A 27,241-nucleotide genomic window follows, 5' to 3' on the forward strand; every position below is an offset into this window, starting at 1 on the left:
ATAAAAGGTGTGGCTATGGGTACCCACATGGGTCCCAGTTATGCCTATCTTTTTATAGGGTACGTGGAACATTCCTTGTTCCAGTCCTGCTCAGGCCCCCTCCCATAACTCTTTTTTTGGCAGATCGATGACTGCTTCAGTGCCGTGTCATGCTCTTGTCTGGACCTGAAAGAAGTTATCAACTTTGCTTCTAATTTTCACCCCTCTATCGCCTTCACGTGGTCCATCTCCAACACTTTCCTTCCCTCCCTTGACCTTTCTGTCTCCAATTCTGGTGATAGACTGTCCACCAATATTCACGGCAAGCCTATCGACTCCCACAGCTACCTCGACTACAGCCCCTCACACCTTGCTTCCTGTAAGGACTCCATCCTATTCTCTCTGTTCCTTTGCCTCCGTTGCATCTATTCCGAATGTACCACTTTCCATAATGGCTCTTCTGACATGTCTTCCTTCTTCCTTAACCGAGGTTTCCCACCCACTGTGGTTGACAGGGCCCTCAACCATGTCCGACCCATCTCGCGTGTCTCTGCCCTCAAACCTTCCCCTCGATCCCAGAACCATGATAGGGCTCCCCTTGTCCTCACTTTTCACCCCACCAGCCTTCGCATTCAAGGGATCATCCTCCGCCATTTCCGCCAACTCCAGTATTATGCCACCACCAACACATCTTCCCCCACCCTCCATCAGCATTGTGTAGGGACCGTTCCCTCCGGGACATCCTGGTCCGTTCGTCCGTCACTCTCGACACCTCATCCCTTTCCCACGGCACCTTCCCATGCAATCACAGAAGGTGCAACACCTGCCCCTTTACCTCCTCCCTCCTCACCGTTCAAGGGCCCAAACATTCCTTTCAGGTGAAGCAGCGCTTCACTTGCACCTCCTTCAATTTGGTCTACTGCATTCGCTGCTTACAATGCGGTCTCCTCTACACTTGGGAGACCAAACACAGACAGGGTGACCGCTTTGTGGAACACCTTCGGTCTGTTCACAAGCATGACCCAGACCTTTTTCTCGCTTGCCATTTCAACACACCATCCTGCTCTCATACCCACATGTCCATACTTGGCCTGCTGCAATGTTTCAGTGAAGCTCAACGCAAACTGGAGGAGCAGCACCTCATCTCCCGATTAGGCACTTTACAGCCTTCTGAACTTAACATTGCGTTCAACAACTTCAGACCATGAACTCTCCTCTATCTTCACCCCTTTTTTAATCCCCCCCTTTTTACCCATTTTTATTCATTGTTTTATGTCCCCTCCACCCACCCACCCCAAAAGAGTCATCTGTTACTTGTTCCATGTTGTTCTTTCAGAGTGTTTACCTTTATTCTGCTATTAACACATTCTGCTTTCTTACCTTTATACCACTATCAGCACCTCCTTTAGCCCTTACCACTGTCATTGACACTCCCTTTGTCTTTTTGTCCATGACATCTTTTTCAATCTCTCCTTAACCTCCACCTATTGCTGGCCTTCTATCCAGCTTCACCTGCTCCAACCCCTTTAAACAGTATAAATTCCATCACATCTACTTCTCTTTAGCTCCGAAGAAGGATCATACAGACTCAAAACGTTAATGCTGTTTCTCTCTCCACAGAAGCTGTCAGACCTGCTGGATTCTTCCAGAATTTCCTGTTATTATTTCAGATTTCCAGCATCTGCAGTATTTTGCTTTTCTCCAACATGTGCTATTTGACCTTCAGACCCATATTTAGTACAGAGTACCGTATAGTATCTAATACTGGAGTCCACTACCACAATCAACTATTATCATGGCAGTGAGAATGTGTAACTCACGACTACAGCGAGTGGTTGAAGCAATTCATGCAGATGCATTTAAGGGGAAGACAGGCACATGATGGAGGAGGGAATAGATGGTTACGTTGGTAGACTTAGATCAGGGAAGGCAGGAGACTCCAGTAGAATATAAACGCCTGCATAGACTGGCTGAAAAAGGTCTACGCCTTTTATCGTCATGATCCTCTGCAGGATCTGTCGCTTCGCCTCTTTCATCACACACACCGCCCCTCACTCTCTCTGCGCGCAGGCGCCGCCCCTCGCCCTCTCTGCGCGCAGGCGCAGGCGCTGCCCCTCGCCCTCTGCGCGCAGGCGCCGCTCCTCGCTTAACTCCTGAGTGCCGCGCATGTGTAGCTCCTCTCTCGGCCAGTGTTTGCTGCTGAGTGTGTTTCGGTTGGCGATTCCCGTCTGCTGGATCTCCCTCCCCTCCCAGTCGGTGTGTGCTCTTCAGCGGTAAGTGTGGGCCAAAACACTGGAGATGGGTGGAAACCTGACAATATATTCAGGGATGGGGGGATGGGAGGCACTAGTGCTTTGCTCTGGAGTTTGCTGAACAGACTTTTATTTGAAAGGCCGGGGCCATGAGTAAGTAGATGGCATCGTGTTAGCCTGTTCTTACCCAGGGTTGCGGTACATAACCTTCCCCTCTGCCTCGAGGTTGAATCCATGGGCGGGCAGAGCTGGTTAAAGGTATTATAAATTTCTGCAGTAGGGATCAATGTGTTCGGCTGGCTGGAGTTTATTGGATGGCGGCTGGACTGTGACCTTTAAGAGCATGCAAGGTTGGGACGCTGACAGCTATTGCATGTCTCTTGGCCAAAGGCTTTGTAACATTGTAAGTGCTTTTAAGTAGTGCCGCATTTGCAAGTACGCCTCATTCCTGCTGTATTCATAAAACCTGCCTTTGAGTTTAACGAGTTACAATTTATTTTACTTTTATTACGAACTCTACTTTCAAATATACTCGATACTGTTCGTTTATACCTAGTGTATTGAGTCTTGTAACTTTTTTTTTGCAGCATGCGAAAGAAAGGTCGTACCAGCTTGTAAATAGCTCCCCAGATGTGGTTGGTTGGGTGGGTTAGGATGACATTTGCAAATGTGCATGTCTGAATCTCGGACTAAAACTTTGGGATGAAGAAATTGCACAAAAACTGTAAAAATGCTGTTCATAGAGAACACTCGCCTTGGAAAGCAAATATTTTCATACCCTCCTTAGGGTGGTGAGTCCTAAGACTGATCAGTACAGATTTTTCTTTGGTATATTTAAGTCAATACTTTGCGATAAAGATCTCCAATTGCTCACCTAAATCATTTCCATCTCCATAACATTTTAGTTAGACTTCATTCTTGGTATTATAAATGTGAGAAATGCTGCAAAGTGCAGTGTTTATGATATAATTGGACATGACCTTCATAGTTTTGTGTCATGGAGGGTGTCCCCCCAAATGTTGGCCTTTATTTTGCAGTTTTTAAATAGAGAAAGTTAACAAGGGAGGAAAATATCAAGCATCAGCACCAATTTGCATGTCCTTTTAATGTTTTAGGCTTGTTTAACATATCAGTAGAATTTATTTTAATTTGGAAAGTACAGTCTGCATTGGTTATTTGCAGTGTTGGGATGTTGTATTTTTTTTCTAAAACCTGAGATAAGCATTACATAAGATGGGAAGTGATACTTGTCCTTGAATCAGCAAACCATTGTAAAATCTTTATTCATGAATGCATTCAAATATTAAGAGTTTTCTGTATTTGTATCCTCCATTGGGTCTGCTTCCTTGATGTAAAATTGTGTTAAGACTCTACAGTGCAACTTGAAATTTTTGGAATGTTGTGTGGAGGTACTCCACAGGCTTCCCTCGGAAATATGATTTTCATTCAAAAGGGGAAGTTAAGTAGTATCACTGAGCTGACTTTATGAGCCATATCTAAATCAGTAGAAGATACGTGTACATCATGTTGCAACTAGCCAAGTTGCAGCATTAGTTTGTTTTTCATCCTCTGGTGTGGCTCTAAGCCAGCATTTATTTCCTTTATCTACTTTTCTGGGAAGGTGATGATGAACTGCCTTTTTGAAATGCTGCATGTGATTTGATTCAACTGTGTGACTTGCTAGGCCACTTTCAAGGCAGTTCAGAGTCAGTCACCTTGGTGTGGGAGGGATTGGAGCCACGTATATAAGTCATACCAGCTAAGAACAGCAGGTCTCTTTTCCTAAAGGACATTGCTGAAGCAGTTAGGTTTTTACTACAAAACAGCAGTGTCATGGTCATTTTTACTGAAACCAGCTATTTAGTTCCATATTTTTATATAAACTGAAGGTGTATTCTTAAACTGCTGTCATGGTATTTGCACTAACGATCTCTGGATTATTAATCCAGGATCCTAGACTACTAGTTCAACACCATAACCACTATGCTACCATACCCAGGTATGTTACTGTACTGCAAATTTCATGATTTAAATGAAACTTCGTATAATTCAGATTAACTCAGCAGACTTTTTTAGTAAAGTACTTTTGTACCTCTGGATTTTCTCTGTTTAGATTTGTTTTCTTTCTACTGCATGCCAACCAAGGGTTTAGGAAGGTGACTTGCACTATGCCAGTATAACTCTATAACCTGCTGAATGATGCACAAAAGTGTCATGGGATTTTTTCCATCCACTTGGGAGGGCAGATAAGGCCTCAGTTTAACAAAAGCTGGCACCTTCAACAGTGTAGCACTCCCTCACTACTGCACTGAAGTGTCATCTTAGATTATGTACATAAGAACATATGAAATAGGAGCAGGAGTAGACCATTCAGCCCCTTGAGCCTGCTCTGTCATTCAGTACAGTGTTGGCTAATCTGATTGTGGCCTTAACTCCACATTCCACCAACCTGCACCCCCCTATAACACTTTGTCAATCAAAAATCTGTCTAACGCAGCCTTGAATATATTCAATAACCCAGCCCCCAATGCTCACTAGGGGAGAAAATTCCCAACCCTGATGGCCCTCTGGGAAAAGAAATTCGTCCTTATCTCTATCTCCTTATTTTTAAACTGTGCCCCTTAATTCTAGACCCCCCCCCCCCCCCCCCCCCCCACCATAACAGGAACCATCCTCTCAGCATCTACCCTGTCAAGCCCCCTCAGACTCTTATGATACAATAAGATCACCTCTCATTCTTCTAAACTCCTATGAGTATAGGCCCAACCTTTCTTCATAAGACAACCCCATCATCCCAGGAATCGACCTAGTAATATAAAAGCAAAATACTGCAGGTGCTGGAAATCTGCAATAAAAACTAAAGATGCTGGAAAAACTTAAGAGGTCTGGCAGCATCTGTGGAGAGAGAAAGAGTTAACGTTTCAAGTCCAATATGACTGTTCTTCGGAACGGTTCCTAATAGTAGTCCTATTGGGCTCAAAAGGTTAACTGTGTTTCTCTCTCCACAGATGCTACCAGACCTGCTGAGTTTTTCCAGAACTTTGTTTTTAAATCAGCCTAATGTACTTTTGAACTGTTTCCAGTGCAGGTATGTCCCTACTTTAACTAAGATGACCTCTGTGTGGCCTCACCTGTGCAGTTATGGCAAGTCTTCCCTACTTTTATGCTCCATCCCCATTGCAATACAGGCCAGTATTCCATTTGCCTTCCTAATTTCTTGCTGTATCTGCATGCTGACTTTGTGATTCATATATAAAGACACTCAGATCCCTCTATACTTGCAGCATTCAGTAGTCTCTTTCCATTTAAATAGTATTCTGCTTTTCTATTCTTCCTGCCAAAGTTGTCAGCCTCACATTTTCCCACATTCTATTCCATCTGCCAAATTTTTGCCCACTCACTTTATCTGTATTCCTTTGCATACTCTTTGTATTATCCTCCTCTCAAATTGCTTTCCTCACAATTTACTTTCCTACTTATCCCTGTCGTCAACAAATTTGTTTACAATACAGTCAGATACAATATAGATGTGTTCAAGTTTCTGGACACCACTCTGTTGCCTTAGGCAAAAGAGCTACCACTGTGCCAAGACTGGCAATATTAGCTGTGGAGTTATTTTGTAGTTTTAAGAGAATTATCAGCCTGATATATACTGTAGTAAAACTTAAGACCATCATATTTATTATCTGACTAATTTGTTTGAGTTATGTGATTGGCTGACTGTTTATGAAATCTGGTGTTGTTAGGATATGTAGTACTTGTAGTTTTTTAATTGCTATACAAATTTAAGAGAATGAATAGGATAACGAGCTAATAAATTAAATTGAGAAAATCGCATTTCACTCAAGTTCTAATGAAACAGGTCACTTGAGAATTTATGGGAGGCATCACCAAAAATAAGTGACTGACACAAGTTGTTAGGTGCAGTGTAATGATGGACAAGAGTAAAGGAACTAATTAAATTGACGTAAGGGGAAAAAAAAATCAAAAACCCACTCTCTTTTTATGTGATAGAAAACTTAACAGTCTCTTCAGACCTGGTGGATATTTCACACAAAGTGTCTGATTCCAGGTATGGAAAGGAGGACCCAGTGCTAGATCAGGTGAGATAAACTGTTACATTGATCAGGACATGTCTTTTAGACTTTCAGACTAATGCAGCAGGCATGAGACTGTATAAAGGATTGTATGAAGGGAGGACACCTGACGGTGAACCTAATGGTTACTTTGAGTGGTCATTTTTAACTTTGTACTCTACCAATCAGTCATTCTGGACAGAAATAGTAAAATTAGAATTGAGCAATAGAATCAAATGGTAAATGGCTTGTTGCACAGCCCACTAATACAAACCCTGTGATAAAAGCAAAAAACTGCGGATGCTGGAAATCCAAAACAAAAATACCTGGAAAAACTCAGCAGGTTTGACAGCATCTGCGGAGAGGAACACAGTTAACGTTTCGAGTCTGTATGACTCTTCAACAGAACTAAGGAAAAATAGAAAAGAGGTGAAATATAAGCTGGTTTAAGTGGGGTGGGACAGGTAGAGCTGGATACAGGGCCAGTGATAGGTGGAGATAACCAAAAGATGTCATAGACAAAAGGACAAAGAGGTGTTGAAGGTGGCGATATTATCTAAGGAATGTGATAATAGGTGACATTAAGGGTAGAAAGCAGGATGAGCAAGGTACAGATAGTCCTAGTGGGGGTGGGGTGGGGGGAAGGGATTGAAATAGGCTAAAAGGTAGAGATAAAACAATGGATGGAAATACATTTAAAAATAATGGAAATAGGTGGGGAAAGAAAAATCTATATAAATTATTGGGAAAAGGGGGGATCGGAAAGTGGGTGGGGATGGAGGAGAGTGTTCATGATCTAAAATGGTTGAACTCAATATTCAGTCCGGAAGGCTGGAAAGTGCCTAGTCCGAAGATGAGGTGCTGTTCCTCCAGTTTGCGTTGAGCTTCACAGGAACAATGCAGCAGGCCAAGGATGGACATGTGGGCATGAGAGCAGGGTGGAGTGTTGAAATGGCAAGTGACAGGGAGGTCTGGGTCATGCTTGCGGACAGACCGAAGGTGTTCTGTAAAGCGGTCACCCAGTCTGCGTTTGGTCTTTCCAATGTAGAGGAAACCGCATTGGGAGCAGCGAATGCAGTAGACTAAATTGAGGGAAGTGCAAGTGAAATACTGCTTCACTTGAAAAGAGTGTTTGGGCCCTTGGACGGTGAGGAGAGAGGAAGTAAAGGGGCAGGTGTTGCACCTTCTGCGGTTGCATGGGAAGGTGCCGTGGGAGGGGGTTGAGGTGTAGGGGGCGATGGACGAGTGGACCAGGGTGTCCCGAAGGGAACGATCCCTGCGGAATGCCGCCGGGGGGGGTGAAGGGAAGACGTGTTTGGTGGTGGCAAAGTGCTGGAGTTGGCGGAAATGGCGGAGGATGATCCTTTGAATGCGGAGGCTGGTGGGGTGATAAGTGAGGATAAGGGGGACCTTATCATGGTTCTGGGAGAGAGAGGAAGGTGTGAGGGCGGATGTGCGGGAGATGGGCCGGACACGGTTGAGGGCCCTGTCGACCACCGTGGGTGGAAAACCTCGGTGAAGGAAGACATGTCAGAGGAACTGATTTTGAAAGTAGCATCATCAGAACAGATGTGACGGAGGCAAAGGAACTGAGAGAATGGGATGGAGTCCTTACAGGAAGCGGGGTGTGAGGAGCTGTAGTTGAGGTAGCTGTGGGAGTCGGTAGGCTTGTAATGAATATTGGTCGACAGTCTATCACCAGAAGTGGAGACAGAGAGGTCAAGGAAGGGAAGGGAAGTGTCAGAGATGGATCACGTGAAAATGATGGAGAGGTGGAAATTGGAAGCAGAATTAATAAATTTTTCCAGGTCCAGACGAGAGCATGAAGCAGCACTGAAGCAATCATCGATGTACTGGAGAAAGAGTTGTGGGAGGGGGCCTGAGTAGGACTGGAACAAGGAATGTTCCACATACCCCATAAAGAGACAGGCATAACTGGGGCCCATGCGGGTACCCATAGCCACACCTTTTATTTGGAGAAAGTGAGAGGAGTTTAAGGAGAAATTGTTCAGTGAGAGAACAAGTTCAGCCAGATGGAGGAGAGTAGTGGTGGATGGGGATTGTTCGGGCCTCTGTTCGAGAAAGAAGCGGAGAGCCATCAGACCATCCCGGTGGGGGATGGAGGTGTCGAGGGATTGGACGTCCATGGTGAAGAGGAGGCGGTTGGGGCCAGGGAACTGGAAATTGTTGATATGATGTAGGGTGTCAGAGGAATCATGGGTGTAGGTGAGAAGGGACTGGACAAGGGGAGAGAGAATGGAGTCAAGATAGCAAGAAATGAGTTCCGTGGGGCAGGAACAGGCTGATATGATCGGTCTGGCGGGACAGCCCTGTTTGTGGATTTTGGGTAGGAGGTAGAAGTGGGCCATCTGAGGTTGGGAGACTGAGGTTGGAAGCTGTGGAAGGAAGATCTCCAGAGGAGATGAGGTCAGTAACAGCCCTGGAACCAATGGCTTGATGTTCAGTGGTGGGGTCATGGTCCAGGGGGAGGTAGGAAGAAGTGTCTGCGAGTTGACGCTCAGCCTCTGCGAGGTAGAGGTCAGTGCACCAGACAACATCAGCACCACCCTTGTCAGCAGGTTTGATGACAATGTCAGGGTTGGACCTGAGAGAACAGAGTGCAGCAATTCCGAGAGAGACAGGTTAGAGTGGGTGAGAGGAGCAGAGAAATTGAGATGACTAATGTCAATACAAACCCTGTGACTGACTCAAATCAATTTCACATCCCTAAAACACTTGTGATGCCATGGCATACAAGGCTATAGGCCTAGTGCTGGAAAATGGGATTAGAATAGTTAGGTACTTGTTTGACTGGCGTAGACTTGATGGGCCAAAGGGCCTTTTTCTGTGGGCCGAAGACCTCTATGACTCTTTTTTAAAAAAACAATTAAAGTTGGTTTGCTATTTCTATTTCGTTTGCTGTCATCCATGTTCCTAAGATATTGATTGAAGATCTATATGAGAACAAAATTAGGGAACTTTTTGTTACATCAATGTCCATTTTCTACTAGGCAGGATATCTCTAATATTAAGCTAGATAATGGAGTTTATACTGTCGTAATAAATCTAGTTGATGCTGCCCGTTTGCTGACCTGTGCCTGTAGCTGTACATTTCAGATGCTGGTTACTAGGGTTTTTATTTTACAGAATGCTGATAGCATTTTAGTCAAATATTTCAGCATTTTAAAAACAACATGCTGCTCTTGAGGGGAAGTAATCTCATACAATGAGGTTCATTAGTCTAGCCTGGGAAGCTCTCAGCTTTTGTTAATGGTGCTGCCATACAGTTCTGTTATTCTAATAAAAGTTTGTATTTCCATAGCTGCCTTTCAGAGCTGTCTCAAAATGCTTTACAGAGTACGTAGCAAACTAGAGGGGAGCAAGTTTGGGGCATGTGAATAAATTGAACAGTGTGGATTGTGGGAGACTTTGATGGAAAGGACAATGTGGAAATGCTGGAGGAGAGAGATCCAGATGATAGTGGCTCAGTGACAAAAGAGAGAGCCATTAATGAAGGAATTTAAAGTGTCAGATGAGTGGTTAGTCTCTGCTGAAATGTACTGCTAGAGGAAAATATCAGATGTTGGATGGAGCAAAGCAATGGTTGGAATGGGAAAAAAAAAGAAAATCTTGGTCAATTAGATGGAGCATAAAGATCCAATGAAGCTCGATTTTAAAAATGCAAGATGTTGGCGTGGACAGGAATGTGAACTCTCTCATTTTGGATGAGTCATAGTTTCTGAAGACAAGCGAGACGGGGAAAAGATCAGAGAGATTGTGCCTTAAGCTATAAGGTGTAGATAATGGTTTCTACTGAAGGAGGAGAGTTAGGGACAGATGCAGGTGATACAGAGGCAAAAAAAATGGCTTTGATATATTAAATGTGGAGAAGAAAGATCATTTCAGGGCTAAGCAGTGTACTAACATTTGACATTTTGGACTGAGACACTTTGGTATGTCCTGAGATTATGAAAGGTGCTATAAAAAAAGTTCTTCATTGATTAGGTCATAAAGACCATACCACATGGACTGCAGCAGTTCAAGGAGGAAGCTCACCACTGCCTTCTCAAGGGCAACTCGAGATGGGCAATAAATGCTGGCCTAGTCAGCGATGCCCTCATCCCGTGAATGAATAAAAAAAAATTTGAGAATAATGCATTGCAAAGGGTGATTAAAATGTTGTAATGAAGAACTTCACAGAGTCATAACTGTACAAATAGTGGCCATTTGGATGATGGAGTCCATAGTGACTCTAGAGAAATCCAATCACCACCATTCTGCATCCCCATTGCCTTGCAAGCTATTTCCCTCAAATGTCCATCCAATTTCCTTTTGAAATCATTGGTCATCTTCGCTTTCACCACCCTCATGGGCAGCGAGATCCAGTTCATTACCACTCATTGTGTAAAATTGTTCTTTCTCATATTTCCACGCCCACCCCCCAATACCTCTTGGCCAAAACCTAAAATTTGTGTCGATCAGTCCTTGTACCATCAATAAAGGGAACAGCTTTTCTCTGTCTACCTTATCTAAACTTGTTATAATCTTATACGCCTCTATCAGACTTTCCCTCAACAACTTCTGCTTCCAGGAGAATATCCGCCAGTTTCTCCAACTTAACCTTGTAGCTAAATTCCCTTCTATCTGGAACCATTCTGGTAAATCTCCTCTGCACACCCTCAAGGGCCTTCATCTCTTCCCTAAAGTGTGGAATGAGATCTCAGTTTAATAGTCTAGTTGTGGCCTGTTCAGAACTATATAAAGATGAAGCTTAACTTCCCTGCTTTTGGGCACAATCCATTTGTATATGAAGCCCAAGACCCCATATACTTTACTTACTACTCTCTGACCATGACCTGCCACTTCAAAGATCCATTCACATGAACCCCTAGATCTCTCTGTTCCTGCATGCTTTTTTGAACTGTTCCATTTTTTCCCCCAAAATATACTTTATTCATAAAATTTGTAGAAATACATTACATGACATAAACTACAATACAGATCAGTTTTTTTCCAGTACAGTGCATGAGGTGCCTCATTACACTTTACAGGTTCCATTTAAAATGTACATTTACATTGCATGTCAAATTTTTTTTTATTCATTCATGGGATGTGGGCATCGCTGACTAGGCCAGCATTTATTGCCCATCCCGAGTTGCCCTTGAGAAGGTGGTGGTGAGCTTCCTCCTTGAACTGCTGCAGTCCATGTGGTGTCGGTACACCCAGAGTGCTGTTAGGAAGGGAGTTCCAGCGACAATGAAGGAACGGTGCTATATTTCCAAGTGAGATGGCAAGTGACTTGGGGGGAGAACTTCCAGGTGGTGGTGTTCCGCATCTATCTGTTGCCCTTGTCCTTCTAGGTGGTAGTGGGAGTGGGTTTGGAAGGTGCTGTCTAAGGAGCCTTGGTGAATCCTGCAGTGCATCTTGTAGATGGTACATACTGCTGCTACTGTGCGTCGACGGTGGAGGGAGTGAATGTTTGTGGATGTAGTGCTAATGAAGCAGACTGCTTTGTCCTGGATGGTGTCCATCCTCTTCAGTGTTGTGGGAGCTGCACTCATCAGGCAAGTGGGAAGTATTCCATCACACTCCTGACTTGTGCCTTGTAGATGGTGGTCAGACTTTGGGGAGTCAGGAAATGAGTTACTCGGTCACAGGATTCCTAGCCTCTGACGTGTGTACTCTTGTAGCCGCAGTATTTATTTGGCTAGTCCAGTTCAGTTTCTCATCAATGGTAACCCCCAGGATGTTGATAGTGGGGGATTCGGTGATGGTAATGCCACTGAACATCAAGGGTCGATGGTTAGATTCTCTCTTGGAGATGATCATTGCCTGACAGTTGTGTGGTGTGAATGCTACTTGCTACTTGTCAGCCCAAGCTTGGATATTGTCCAGGTCTTGCTGCATTTGGACATGGACTGCTTCAGTATCTGAGGAGTTGCGAATGGTGCTGCACATCGTGCAAACATCCCCACTTCTGACCTTATGATGGAAGGAAGGTCATTGATGAAGCAGCTGAAGATGATTGGGCCGAGGACACTACCCTGAGGAACTCCTGCAGTGATGTCCTGGAGCTGAGATGACTGACCTCCAACATCCACAGCCTCGTCCTTTGTGACTCCAACCAGCAGAGAGTTTTCCCCCTGATTCCCATTGACTCCAGTTTTACTAGGGCTTCTTGATGCCACACTCTGTCAAATGCTGCCTTGAATACCAGGGCAGTCACTCTCACCTCACTTCGGGAGTTCAGCTCTTTTGTCCATGTTTGAACCAAAGCTGTAATGAGGTCAGGAGCTGAGTGGCCCTGGTGGAACCTAAACTGGGCATCAGTGAGCAGGTTATTGCTAAGCAAGTGCCACTTGATAGCTCTGTTGACCCCTTCCATTACTTTATTTGATTGAGAGTAGACTGATGGGGCAGTAATTGGCTGGGTTGGATTTGTCTTGCTAATTATGTACAGGACGTACCTGGGCAATTTTTCATGTAGCTGGGTAGATGCTAGTGTTGTAGCAGTGCTGGAACAGCTTGGCTAGGGGCACGGCAAGTTCTGGAGCACAAGTCTTCAGTACTATTGCCAGAATATTGTCAGGGGCCCATAGCCTTTGCAGTATCCAGTGCCTTCAGCCGTTTCTTGATATCACGTGCAGTGAATCGAATTGGCTGAAGACAGGCATCTGTGATGCTGGGGACCTCCGGAGGAGGCCGAGATGGATCATCCACTCGCAGTTCTGGCTGAAGATTGTTGTGAATGCTTCAGCCTTATCTTTTACTCTGATGTCCTGGGCTCCAGCATCATTGAGCATGGGGATGTTTGTGGGGCCTCCTCCAGTGAGTTGTTTCATTGTCCACCGCCATTCATGACTGGATGTGGCAGGACTGCAGAGCTTAGATCTGATCCGCTGGTTGTGGGATCACTTAGCGCTGTCTATCACTTGCTGCTTATCCTTTTTGGCACGCAAGTAGTCCTGTGTTATAGCTTCACCAGGTTGACACCTCATTTTTGGGTATGCCTGGTGCTGCTCCTGGTATGCCCTCCTGGATTCTTCATCGAACCTTTAAGTCTATATAGCCTCTCTCTATCCCTTTTGCCAAATTGCATCACCTAACATATATTTGTACTAAATTTCAGCTGCCATTTGTCTGCCCATTTTGCTAGCCTATCTTTGTCCTATGTCACAGTCTGAGGATATGGGGTAGACTATTTAGGACTGAGATGAGGAGAAATTTCTTCACCCAGAGAGTGGTGAGCCTGTGGAATTTGTTACTACAAAGTAGTTGAGACCAAAACATTGTATGCTTTCAAGGAGGAATTAGATATTGCTCATAGGGAGAAAGCGGGAGCAGGCTATTGAGTTGGATGATCAGCCATGATCATAATGAATGGCGGAGCAGGCTCGAAGGGCCAAATGGCCTACTCCTGCTCCTATTTTCTATGTTTCTATGTCCTGTTGCAATCGATTGGTCTCATCGTTATTGTCACACCTCCAAGTTTGGTATGAGCAAAAATTGAAGTTTTACTCTGTATTTCTATATCCAAGTCATTTATGCATCAAAAAAAGTGGCTGTCCCAACACTGACCCTTAAAGAATACTGCTGTCTACCATCCTCCAACCAGTTACCATGACTTGTTGTTTTCTGTCCTTGAGCCAATTATTTTATCCAGGCTGACACTCACCCACCTCAATTTTGTTAACCAGCCTTTTGTGTGGTACTTTGTCAAACGCAGACAACATCCACCACATTGCCTTCTCTGTTAATTCATCAAAAAATTCAATTAGATTAGTCCAGCACGACCTGCCTTTTACAAATCTTTACTGCCTCTTCTTCATTAACTCAAACTTCTCCAAGTGAATGTTAATTTTTGTCCCTGATTATTGTCTCTAAGACTTTACCTAACACTAATGTTGAACTTCTCTAGGTACATTTTTTTTTTTTCTTGCCTCCATCATCATTCCCTTTGACTCTGGAAGATTAACTCTTCAGTCATTCAATCTCTTTTGAAGATAGTAGAGAGGTGGAAGTAGGAGAGGGGGGAGGGGGTTTAGGTGGGGGAGACGGGGGGGTGGATTTAGGTGGGGGAGACGGGGGGGTGGATTTAGGTGGGGGAGACGGGGGCAGGGCTCAGTATAATAGTTACCCAGAGTTACAAGTGGTTTTAATCCTTTTAACTTTTCCTGGGTAACTATTCTGCTAAGAGAGTCAGAACCATCCGAAGTCTCTGGTTTAACTCGGAGTTTTGGAAGGTTTCAGGTGCAGGGTAATTGCTCAATAGAAGTTTAAACTTCCAGGGCAATTCCCATGCAGTGCTTGCGTGGGGACTTCCCTTGCACATCTTCTGGGGTATCTCTGGGGTACCATCCCCCAGAGAACAGAAGTTCTGGGCCCTTATTTGTGTGGTTGGCTTAAAGTGGCAACAGGAAGCTGCAGTTCACCTTGGAACCTCTGGGCTAAGTAGAATCATTACCCTGTGTTTCCTTGTTGAAAATGCACACATGTTGTTGGGAAGGACAAGATTGGGCTCAGCTGTGATGCCCTTAATTTTTGCAGTTAACACACGAATGCTTGCTGAAGTAACATGCTAAAGAGCTGCTGGCAGCTGTACTCCACTATAAAGAAATGCCTTAAGAAGCAGGAAGAAAAATGAGTTTTTTTTTAAAGGAAACATATAATTTGAAATGCCCTTGTGGTCATCTGTAGACTTGGATAAGATCTGCAACATAAGGTTGAAAGCAAGGTCAGCTTTTGGTGTAATGCCTCATAGTTGAACAGCATTTTAATACTTGTTGCCAAGCTCACTCAAGAATATCAACCTGGGTGATGTATCAGAGGGCTGCTACTGCCTGTGGTTCCATGCTCCAGTGTAAGTTTCCACTGCTTTTAAGGAAGGAAGAAAGGGATCTATTTGAAATCCCTGTGTTTTTGAAATTTTGGTGACTTCGTTTGTTAATTCTATACAGTATACGATGTGGCTAAAGTTTATTGTATCTGTCTTAGGACTGGTACCTAGAAAATAATTGCCAGTAAGTTCACCAAAACCTGACCAAACTGTAACAATAAGGGTGTCGAATTTTTATCATATGCATACAAGAAGGTGAGAAATTACCACCAGCCCATCAAGCCACCCTGCCCTCCAATCCAGTCAACAATGCAACTTTACATACTGTTCACAGACCTGCTGTACCTGAAAGGCAACATTTTTTAAATAAAACTTGTAACCAGTACAGAAAAAGAATTTCTTGTATTTCTTTTCCAACATTGTGAGACAATCTAGAAAGCTCAGAGTTTGTGGTTGTTGCATTTTGCCACAATTACAGCTGAGCAGCAACTTTCTCATAATAAGTGGAATTCCTCTTCTTTCAGAAAGTTGCCCCCATTTAAAAGGCTGTAGTTACTCTCAATTCAGTATATCTCTCAGCAGTTTACAGAAAGTCATTGACCTTTGGCTGCTATCTCATCTAAATTTTCCATTTCATTTTATAGGTGTCACCTCTAGTCCTACCATCTGTGTCCATTTTCAAGCAACCTATTTATCCCTTCCTCATTTTCGAAACTGCACTCCCATTGCTTCTTAAAAAGGGTTACCGATTCTGGTTGGAGGCAATCCTGAAGGTCTGATGACATCTGACTATGATGACATCTGACTATGATGACAGCTTACTCTGACTTCTGCAAATGTTATTGCACTTACCATATAAAGATTGGGTTCCCTGTAGTTGAGTATCTTTGTTCCTAGTTTTGTACAAACAGATGTTGAGTGAGGAACAGGGGTCAAAATAATTTTTTTTTGAGGGCTCTTGAGATTTCCCAGAGGGCTACCTTTTGATTTTCGGGTGCTCCCTTTTCATTCGCAATAACTCCGTTATCAAGTGATGCAGTCATGTAGTAACATTACCTTCCGTGTTTGTGTTGATTTATTTAAGATTTCCTTCTTTAGATAGATAATGTAACACGAATACCTGTCCGTCTCAGGAGACAGTGGACTGCACCTGGGGTGTATGTAACTTCTGTATTGAATATCATCAGTTGTGGCTGTCGAGGCCAATTCACGAGTGGCAGTCCCTTCCACAGCTGGCACAGCTGATTTAAAAAAATGTTTTTGTTAAATTATTATAAATAAATCTGCCATACTCCTTTTCCTAAATGAAAATTGTAACTCTTTGGCACAAGGTAACTTATTGAGAACAAGGCTTATATCTGCAGCCCATTTAAAACATTAATTGCAGGCAAATAGCACTCTCCAGCATTTTTTGGTTTTGTTCCATCAATTTCAAGTTTCTATCCTCTCAGCGCTTCTGTTTTAAATTGAGTGCTGACAAACACAAGAGGATGCTGACTTCCAAAGGCCCAACTGTGCAATAACCCGAATACACAAACATTAATTCTTCAGCACCAGGCTAGCCATCAAATAATCAACTGTTTAGTGAAATGTGAATTATATGTGAATTAATTTTCTTTTTCCAAGCCTTGTATGATCACCCATTCTTTAATGAGATAAAGATTGGGGGCCCTTAGCACAGAAGCACCCCAGTTACATTAAAGATACGTACCACTTCATAGAGATGGTTAACTCACTAACCGTAACCCCCCAATGCCATACTTTTTATGTGGACACTGAAAGCCTGCACACACACATGGAAACAGACAGACGTATGGCTGTCTGAAATATCTATCATAAATTTCCCCATCCTGACAGACTAGATGAAGTAGGCCCCGGCCTATGTAAATATATACATGGCAGAGTAGGAAGAGAGTATATTTAAAAAGTGTCCCAGGCTCCCTATGTGTTACTACAGATAATAGTCTCCCTCTCCCTGCCGCACCCTGGAGCTTCTCTCTCTCTCTCCGCTGCCTTCCACGGAACGTTGCTCTCTCTTTCTCCCCCCGGGGTGCACCTCTCTCTGCCTTTGCTGTGGTGCTTGGGTTAATGTGCCACTACTCACTTCTTGCTGCTCCTCCAATCACATGCTGACAGGCTCACTAGTGAGGTGCAGTTGAGCCATCAGCAGCAAGCGCAGATGAGAAACAACTTTTTATTGGGGGATCAGCTCTCCACAGACTCTGTCACTTCCATATACAGGGACGACCTTTGAAGAATTTTGATTCCACCTGTAACTAATAGTAATTCATTGAAATTGCATCAATGACTAATAGTAAGATTGGTTACACTGAATTCCCTTGACAACCAACTCTACATCTAGCTATTAGTAATTGCCCTAATATCCTATCTAGGAAACAAGAGTAATCTTGTAACCTGCTGATATTCACCCTGTAATTATAGCTAGAATTCCCCTGAACTGCACAGTTTGGTCAGGCTTCTTAGTTATGCTACTTTTAACTGACCCCAGCACCCCATCTAGCTCTTTGAACTCTGGTTTGTTCCAACTGTTGTGTGAATGGCTATGAACTGGAAGCCCCAATCAGGCCCAACCTGTAATCTGTATTAGATTTCACAAACACAACTGCCTGGCACAGACCCAACTGGAACCACACCTAGTGACTGCACAGAAGACAACAGGCTCGGTGTTTGGGGCGCTTGCCATATGGCACATCATTACAGCTTAGATCAGCATCGATATTTCAAACCACTTCCTGAACTCAGATTGAATAAAAGAGTTTTCATAGAATGTTTTAAATTATAACCCAGGAAGAGGCTGTTCACCCTCCCAGTGCCTGTAACCCCATTCCAATCCACTGTCCCATTATATTCCTCTTTTTCAAATACTTACCCCATCCCTTTTAAAATTAAAATAAAAACAGAAAATGCATCCATGAAGTGAGGAACAGAATTTCAGGTCTATGACCTCTTGTCAGAATTTTGAACTCTCTTAAATTACCTAGTCTCTGCCTCAGCATCCACTTGTGAGGAAGCATCCCATGGTCTTAATTGTGCTCAATTCTAAAGCTTTTCTCCTCTTGTTCAGTGAGAATCGTCAGTCTTTGTCTCCTGCACCTCACTCAGCAATAAGTGATATCACTCACTCCACTGACAAGTTCTCAGCTTTCGCTCCTTTCAGTAAAGCTAAGTTATTTAAAAATCATAGAACCATAGAACACTACAGCACAGAAAACAGGCCATTCGGCCCTTCTAGTCTGTGCCGAAATATTATTCCGCTAGTCCCATTGACCTGCACCTCGTCCATAACCCTCCAGACCTCTCCCATCCATGTATCTATCTAATTTATTCTTAAAACTTAAGAGTGAGCCCGCATTTACCACGTCAGATGGTAGCTCGTTCCACACTCTCACCACTCTCTGAGTGAAGAAGTTCCCCCTAATGTTACCCCTAAACCTTTCCCCTTTCACCCTAAAGCCATGTGTTCTCGTGTTTATTTCTCCTAATCTAAGTGGAAAGAGCCTACTCGCATTTACTCTGTCTATATCCCTCACAATTTTGTGAACTTCTATCAAATCTCCCCTCATTCTTCTACGCTCCAAGGAATAAAGTCCTAACCTGTTTAATCTTTCCCTGTAACTCAACTCCTTAAGACCTGGTAACATCCTAATAAATCTTCTCTGCACTCTCTCAATCTTACTGATATCCTTCCTGTAGTTAGGTGACCAGAACTATACACACTACTCCAAAGTTGGCCTCACCAATGTCTTATACAACCTCACCATAACATCCCAACTCCTATACTCAATACTTTGATTTATGGAGGCCAGTATGCCAAAAGCTTTCTTTACAACCTTGTCTACCTGTGACGCCACTTTCAGGGAATTATGTATCTGAACTCCCAGATCCCTTTGTTCCTCCACACTCCTCAGTGCCCTACCATTTACTGTGTATGTCCTACCTTGGTTTGACCTTCCAAAATGTAACACCTCACACTTTTCCGCATTAAGTTCCATCTGCCATTTTCTGGCCCATTTTTCCAGTTGGTCCAGATCTCTCTGCAAGCTTTGAAAGCCTTCCTCATTGTCCACAACGCCTTCAATCTTAGTGTCATCAGCAAACTTTCTGATCCAATTCACCACATTATCATCCAAATCATTGATATAGATAACAAACAACAATGGTCCCAGTACAGATCCCTGAGGCACACCACTAGTCACAGACCTCCAGTCTGAGAAGCAATCATCCACTACCACTCTCTGTCTTCTCCCACACAGCCAATTTCGAAATCCAGTTTACAACCTCTCCATGGATACCAAGTGTCTGAACCTTCTGAACTAACCTCCCATGTGGGACCTTGTCAAAGGCCTTACTAAAGTCCATGTAGACAACATCCACAGCCTTTCCTTCATCTACTTTCTTGGTAATCTCCTCGAAAAACTCTACAAGGTTCGTTAAACATGACCTACCACGCACAAAGCCATGCTGACTATCCTTAATCAGCCCTTGGCTGTCCAAATAATTATATATCCGATCTCTCAGAACACCTTCCAATAATTTACCTACTACTGATGCCAGGCTCACTGGCCTGTAATTACCTGGTTTACTTTTGGAGCCTTTTTTAAACAACAGAACAACATGAGCTACCCTCCAATCCTCCGGCACCTCACCCGTGGCTAAGGACATTTTAAATATTTCTGCCAGGGCCCCTGCAATTTCTACACTAGTCTCCCTCAAGGTCCGAGGGAATATCATGTCAGGCCCGGGGGATTTATCTACCTTTATTCGCCAGAGGGAAACTTTAAACAACTGTCATAACTGATAGCTTTGTATGTTTGAGATGCAACTCTAAATTCAGGAATCAGACCACCAGTTCTTTAGAGGTTTTATATTAAACTAAATGAAACATTTTATTAATTTGCACAAGTTAAATATATACATATGATTACAAATTACTACTATCATAACTTTTAACAAATTCCCAAACTAATCTCCATTAAGGCAACAGCAACCCATAGGCTTAACCAGACACCAGGCAAAGCATTTTCATCTTATGAATTCAAAATGAAGTTCCTTTCACTTTGGTTCCTGTGGAGATAGTTGTAGGCTTACAGCTACTTTGATCTTGCGTTGCCTCTGCCCTGCACACACAAACTGCTGAAGTTATAGCTAGCCCAGCTCATTGAATGTAAATTCTCATTCTATCACCAGGCTCTTCTAACAATAAAACCCTTTTCATAGTTTTATTAGTAATATAAACATATCGCTTGGTCTCTGCTAGCTAGGTGCCAGATTTCACTTGCCGCCTTGAATGCTCTATTCAAAAAAATGCAAATGCACTGTACCTCTCTTACATCTCAAAACTAGTACACATCAAAGCACCCAGACCAGCTGGCTTTAATCCAATTAAGACACACCCACAGTCTAAAGCTCTATTTTAAAAGAAAAATATTTTCCAATAATATATACATTAATAGCTTCATGACACTGCCACCTTCTCTCTCTCTCTCCCTCTTCCCCACCCCCCCCCCCCCCCCCCCCCACTTTTACTGGCTGTTGCTCTCCTGGTGCCATTTACTATATTGCTGTATCTCTTGGTTCTGCTGGAAATGGAGGGCCTCAAGCCTCAGCTTCCCCAGTTTCCCCCTCTTTTCTAATCCCCCCAATCCTTGGTAACACTTTCTCCCCCACCTGCAAGACCCCCAATCTGCCAAACCCTATTTCCCAGCCTTCCTTTTCCCCTGGTGTTTAATAAAGCCTGTTCCATTCCCCAGTCTCTCTCTGCCTCAGGCTCCTCAAGAATTCCAAAATCTGGAATGCTTTATTTAGTTTTGTGCCCAATTCCAGTGATCATCAATGCAAGTATTTACTAATGTGCATGGGATTGGTGATATTATTTGCTATTCACATGGAAGAACGTAATATGAAGATGGTGGGGAAATGGTGGCATAGTGGTAATGTCACTGGGCTAGTAATCCAGAGGCTGATACTCTGGAGACATGGGTTCAAATCCCACTACGGCAGCTGGTGAAACTTAAATTCAATTAATAAACCTGTAATATAAAGCTAGTTTTGATAATGGCGACCATGGCATCTATCTTTAATTGTTGTAAAAACCTATCTGGTTTACTAATATCCACTTAATTGGGAAAGAAATCTGCCATCCTCTCCTGGTCTAGCCTACATGTGACTCCAGATCCACAGAAATGTGGTTGACTCTTAACTGCTCTCTGAAATTGCCTCAGTCAAGGGCAATTAGGGATGTGAAACAAATGCTGGCTTTGCCAGCGACACCCACATCCAATGAAAGAAAAAAAAGTCAAGTGGTCCTGTAACAATTATTTAGGAAAAAAACTTGCAGTCTATAAAATGTAATGATATGTATCAATATTATACAATGTACTAGCTGATCATGGGGGTGCATTAAAATTGTACTGTCAGTTGCAAACCAAAGTGTGTTATGCTTTTGGGAATGTTAACCATGATCTTGGGGTTACTACTTGCTTTTAGTGATTAATGTCATGGTATTTTTACTACAAGGATTCAGTAAAAGAGGCTGTGGTTTAATGTTTAAGATGGTGTCTTGACCGTAATCAATGGCAGGTTAGCCATGACCGTTCTCATTTGAATATGAACAGCAAGTTCGTATTGTGGTTATGATAATATATATAAGTATAAGTTGTTTTTATAACTGACACAAAGACATCTGATTGTTAAGCACAATAATCACTGAAGTGAGTGTTACTGCTGTGTATTCCTTTTCCAGATAAAATGGCAATTCCACCAACTTATGCAGATCTTGGAAAAGCAGCCAGAGATGTTTTTACCAAAGGCTATGGTAAGGAATTCAATATTTATAGGTATGGTACAGTTTTTGGCAGAAACTGTCTGCAGTAGCTGCTTGTCGCCAAAGTGTGTGTGTGGATTATTGCACCATGAAAAGTGGGGTGTTGACCAGTGCACTTTGCGATATGCCATTGTTAAATTCAGTTGCATAATGAGACACGGTGTACTGTAATTGATTTTTGGCATCACCCCTGAAAGGGGAGAAGGAAATGGCCCGAGGATCACTCTCATTGTCTGAAACAGTTTGTGCGCTGAAATCCAGTTTCCTTAATTAAGTCAAATACATGCGTGCAAAGTTTGATGTGGCTGCAAAGTGGTAGCAAAGCTTTTTTGTAATGAGCCATTGTTTAAAGATTATGTTACGCTTAATTACATATCTAACTATAATTTATTGAAATTTTGATTTTGCTTAATTGGTAAACGTTCTGCAAGTAATGTAGCTATACAACTAAAATAAGTTTCATGAATGAAATCTAAGCATCTTAAATTTATCTTTGATCTCTTGATAGGATTTGGTTTAATAAAGCTTGACTTGAAAACCAAGTCAGCAAATGGGCTGGTAAGTACCACAGCTAGAAAAGTAACTGGTAACCTTTTTCCATTTTTATCCCATTCTATCAGATCTTCTTGCTTCATAGCATCATGCTGGTAACCATTAACCTTTCAGATCTGTGCATAGTCTGTCAGTAGAATATTGTATTCTAAGAACTGTGCATTGCTGTTTTTATTTACATAATACAATGCATCTGGTTCTTAGATTTATTGGCTTGTTGAGGCGAGCAAGAGGAAAGTTTTCCACAGTGGCAGAGTCATCTATATGCTTTAATACTTATTTGTTCAATTGTGATTAAAAGCCAATTGCAAAGAGGTGGAAGTTATGCTAAACTTGGTGAACCTCTGGTTAGACTGCATCTGGTATATTGTTTTTAGTTCTGGGCATTACAGCTCAGGAGGGATACATTATACTTGGAGGAGGAGCAGTGCAAGCTCAGCAAAATAATACTGGGGTTCTAAGGGTTAAGTTATGAGGACAGGTTGCATAGACTAAGCTCATATTCCCTTAAGCAGAGATTCCCAAATTTCATTTATCTTTTCCAGATCTAACAACTGCCTGTGGACCAGAATGCAGTTTTAATATTTCAATCCCTTTACTGCCCAAACACTGTACAAAATGTACAAATTATAATACAGAAACAATGCCGTAATAGTAGTACATGCCAGTAATATGATAAATTAGGTCATTTGTTTGAGCAAAGGCTTACAGTGCTTGGAGTGATAGGTGATAGTTTGAGTGGCAAATTGTTTCTATACAAAATTACTGAAAATACTTTGATTTTAACAATGCCTTGTATTTATATTAGTGCGTTTAACACATTGCAATGTCCCAAGGCCCTTCATGGGGGTGTTATAAAATAAAGCGTGATACTGAACCACATAAGGAGATAGGGCAGATGACCAAAAACTTGGTCAAAGAGATAGGTATGAGAAGTGTGAAATGTAGAGAATTAGGGAGGGAATTCCAGAACTTGGGGCTCAGACAGCTGGAGGCACTGTCATCACGGGTGGAGCGATGAAAATTGAGGATGCTGAAAAGGCCAGAATTGGTAGCTATCTTGGAGATCTGTGGGCTGGAAAAGACTACAGAGTTGGGGAATGGAAAGGCTATGGAGGGGTTTAAAAAGAAGGGTGAAAATTTTAAAATTGGTTCCCAGTTAAGCAATGCCTCAGTGTAGATTAGCGAACATGGGTGATGGGTGAACAGTACTTGCTGCACGATTCTACCAGAATTTTGGATGATACCAAGTTTATGGAGGGTACAATGTAGGAGGATAGTCAGGAGTGCGTTGAATAGCCATGCCAAGAGGTAACAAAGGCATGGATGATCACTTCAACAACAGATGAGCTGAGGCATGGTAGAGTTGGTCGCTGCTATGGAGGTGGAAATAGTGATGGTCTGGAAATGTGGTTGGAAGCTTATCTCACTGTCAAATGTGTCACCGAGGTTGCAAACAGCCTGGCTCATCCTCGGACATTTACCAAGGAGAGTAATAAGAGTTTGTGGCTAAGTAGTGGAGTTTGTGATAGGGACCAAAAACAATGGCTTCAAGTCCTCCCAATATTTGTGACTTTGATAAGAGCCATTTTGATGCTATGGCAGGATCGGAAACCTAACTGGAGGGATTTAAACATAGAGTTCCAGGAAGAATGGACCCAGATTTGGGAGGTGATAGCCCATTCAAGAACTTTGGAAAGGAAAGGGATGTTAGTGATAGTTTGCAAGGATGGGAGGGATCAAGAATTAATTTTTTTAACGAGGAGGGTGTTGACTGAAGATTTGAAGGAGAAGGAGAGAGGCCCTGAAGAGAGAACCATTAACTGTATCAAACAACAAAGGAGTCAGGAAGGGAATTTGAGTGGATGCAGTTAAGTCAGATAGTCTCGGGGTAGGAGGTCTGTCTCATGGACAAGATAAGCTCAGGGCATGAGGAGAGAAACTAGAGAAAAATGCAATTTAAGGTCTAGGGCACGGAAGAGCTTTAGAGCAAACTTCCCATTAGTCTAGTGGAAGGAAGAGAAGTGGCAGTGGCAGCTGATTGGATAATCTCAGTCTTAGTGACAAAGAGGTCCATGAGCTCCACACACTTGTTGGTGAGAATGGAGGAGATCAAAGGGGTTTAAGACAAGTAATTCATTTCAGTGAGTGATGAAAATATACTTTCACACAACTAAGTTGCAGTAAACGGGATCAAAACCAAAATTTGGGAACGGCTCACATTTGAGCCCAAAGCTCAGCCAATTGCTTTTGTTAGAACTTAATAGAACCACAGAAAAGTTATGGTGCAGAAAGAGGCCCTTCAGCCCCTCATGTCTGTGCCAACAATCTTGAGTCTGGCAGCAATTGAGATTTCCAAGAGGTTCTCTGTTCTTCTATTGACAAGTCTTGTGGCTGGAATGTTGTAGAAAAAGTTACAAAGTTTAGTGGACCCAGCTACTTGCGTTTCACTGCGTACTGAATAAACCTATCCTGCCAGACGTGAGTTTAACATGAATCTGCCATTAATAATTAAGGCACCATTTGATTATTATCATTCATTCCTATCTGACATTTCTCAAAAGCATCTTTGACACTGCAAAGTTCAAGAATGTGGAGGGTTTTTCTGTTCCCAGAGTAAACTTGCCCCATGCAAGTTTTAGTACAGTAAAATCCAGCCTTTCACAACTTCCTTGTTCATGTTTTCACTGACCTGCACTTTGTACACTGCACCACCCATCACATGAGGAATGTTCGCTCATCCGTGTTTTCTTCGCCCCCTGTCCTCTTTCCCGGGAAGATTGCAGCCATGACTGCGCCGAGCCTGGAATGGTTGCAGCTGAAGTGCAGCCCGAATGAGGGGATTAACCCAGAAATGTCCGAATCTCTCAGTCCAGAACTGCAGTAACGGTTCTGTTCAATTTTGAAACCTTCACCGATGTATTGCTCAGAGGCTCCCCCATCTGTCTTATACAGTACTGCACCACAATTTGCTGTACAGTAACTGCCCAAACCAATGCTGCCCTCTCATGGCTGGAACCTATTTCATGGAGTCCCATTGAAAATCATGTTCATTTTTCGTGATTTCGCTGTTTGTGAAGTTTCGAGGGAACGTAACCCCCCCCACGAGTGAAGGAACTTTACTGTGAATGCAGTTCTCAGCACTAGGTGTCTTTCCGTCTTGTAACCACCGTACCTACAAAATGTCTACTTTTTAAGTGAACTTTTCTCTTCCTCCAGCTGCAATATTGTTAATGCATCCTATTGTACTTAACATCAAACATATCTAAAAATAGACTGCTTACGCAATTGCTTTGACCAGTTTGTTTCCTCTAAGCGTTAACATTTTAGGTTTTAAAAATTCACGTTTTAATGTCCGTGTTTTTCGTCAAGCAATGTGTTTCAGATTTAAATTGAGAACAGCCCATACTTAATAAAAATCAACAATTTATCAGAAACCAGAGCAGTCCGCAAGGGAAGATTGTGAAAATAAGTCAAACATTTTCTCAAAATGACTGTTTACAAAGCATAAAATAATTTGAATTCCTCTTTTTTAATAAAAAGTATACAAGTCAAAATCGCGACCTTGAAAGATAGTGGAAAGGAGAAAAGGACAACAACCAGCAAAGTTTCGACTTTGAAAGCTAAACATATTAGCCCAAGGAATATTCCAGCACATTGTGACATGCCTCCACCACCACCTGTAATGTCTGGTCAGTAGTGACCTTGGTAATGTCCTTGATTGCAATTTTTAAAAATTTTAAACTATGTTAACAAAGCAAGTGGCAGTTCCGCTTACTAAAATGTTTAAACTCAATCAAATGCTGCCAGCTAACTCCAAAGACCCTTTTTATTTAACTGCCCATAGTGCCATTAATGCTGGTGACTGGGAGTCTACAGCTTCTAATTCAATGCAATTTGCAACAAGTTCTACTGAAATGGGAGGAAATATTCTACTTTCTCTCATATGAATAAAAACAAAATGCTGAAAATACCCAGCAGGTTTGGCAACATCTATTGAGAGAGAAACAAAATTAATCTTTCAGCTTGTTGACATTTCATCAGAACCAGGTCCTCCATTCAGCTTCACCTAGATTTAAAGTAAATTTTTTGGAAACCTGCTCTAATCACCTCCTGATAGTAAAATTGCACAGTGGTTTATATGGAACCTAGGACCGGATTTTCTTCTTGGAGGATGGATTAATCTCATCATCGTGATCCTGCCTCTGGCGCCAAGCTAGCAGGAAACAGGACTTTCTAGGCAGCCACTGCCTTAATTGGCCTGGAGCAAGTGGCAGGCCCGAGGCAAGGACAAAAGCATGATGATTCTGGAGCAGGCAGGTTAAAAGGCCTGCCTCTGTTCCCAAAATACATTGACCCAGTTCTTTAAATGGAATCAGTGGCAAACATTGAGGTGTATCAGGAAGACCTTGCAATCTATAGAAATTTAAACCTAGTGATCAATTTAAAGCCCGTCCCCCAACCCCGTCAGCCCCCTTAGCTCATCCATATTTCATTTTATGAACAGAACTCACAAGCCCTAATATAATATTTGGACAGCCTATAAGTCTCCCCAAGTAAACAAACTGACTCTTCAAACCAGCTGTGCAACAAAGTCAAGCATATGTAAAATGATTAGGCAGTTGGATTGCAGCTAAAAGCTCAAAGCTTCCTGAATAAACAAACAGACTTCAGAACCGGTATCTCAACAGATGTCTAAACT

General features: G+C 42.7%; 1 protein-coding gene across 2 annotated transcripts in view; it reads left to right on the forward strand.

Annotated features, from left to right (window-relative positions):
• Positions 1-2,112: 2,112 nt before the first annotated feature.
• Positions 2,113-27,241, forward strand: part of vdac1 (voltage-dependent anion channel 1) — a 39,039-nt gene continuing 13,910 nt past the window's right edge. The window contains exons 1-4 of one of the 2 annotated variants that reach the window (XM_078550981.1): positions 2,164-2,252; positions 6,246-6,334; positions 21,907-21,978; positions 22,496-22,545. In XM_078550981.1, coding sequence (XP_078407107.1) covers positions 21,912-21,978; positions 22,496-22,545 — 117 coding nt within the window. In that variant the 5' untranslated portion in view covers positions 2,164-2,252; positions 6,246-6,334; positions 21,907-21,911. Of the gene's footprint in view, positions 2,253-6,245; positions 6,335-21,906; positions 21,979-22,495; positions 22,546-27,241 lie in introns of both variants that reach the window. The other variant, XM_078550980.1, reaches the window with a different exon arrangement.

This window comes from Cetorhinus maximus, chromosome 10, assembly GCF_964194155.1.
Source record: "Cetorhinus maximus chromosome 10, sCetMax3.hap1.1, whole genome shotgun sequence".
NCBI classification, from domain to species: domain Eukaryota; kingdom Metazoa; phylum Chordata; class Chondrichthyes; order Lamniformes; family Cetorhinidae; genus Cetorhinus; species Cetorhinus maximus.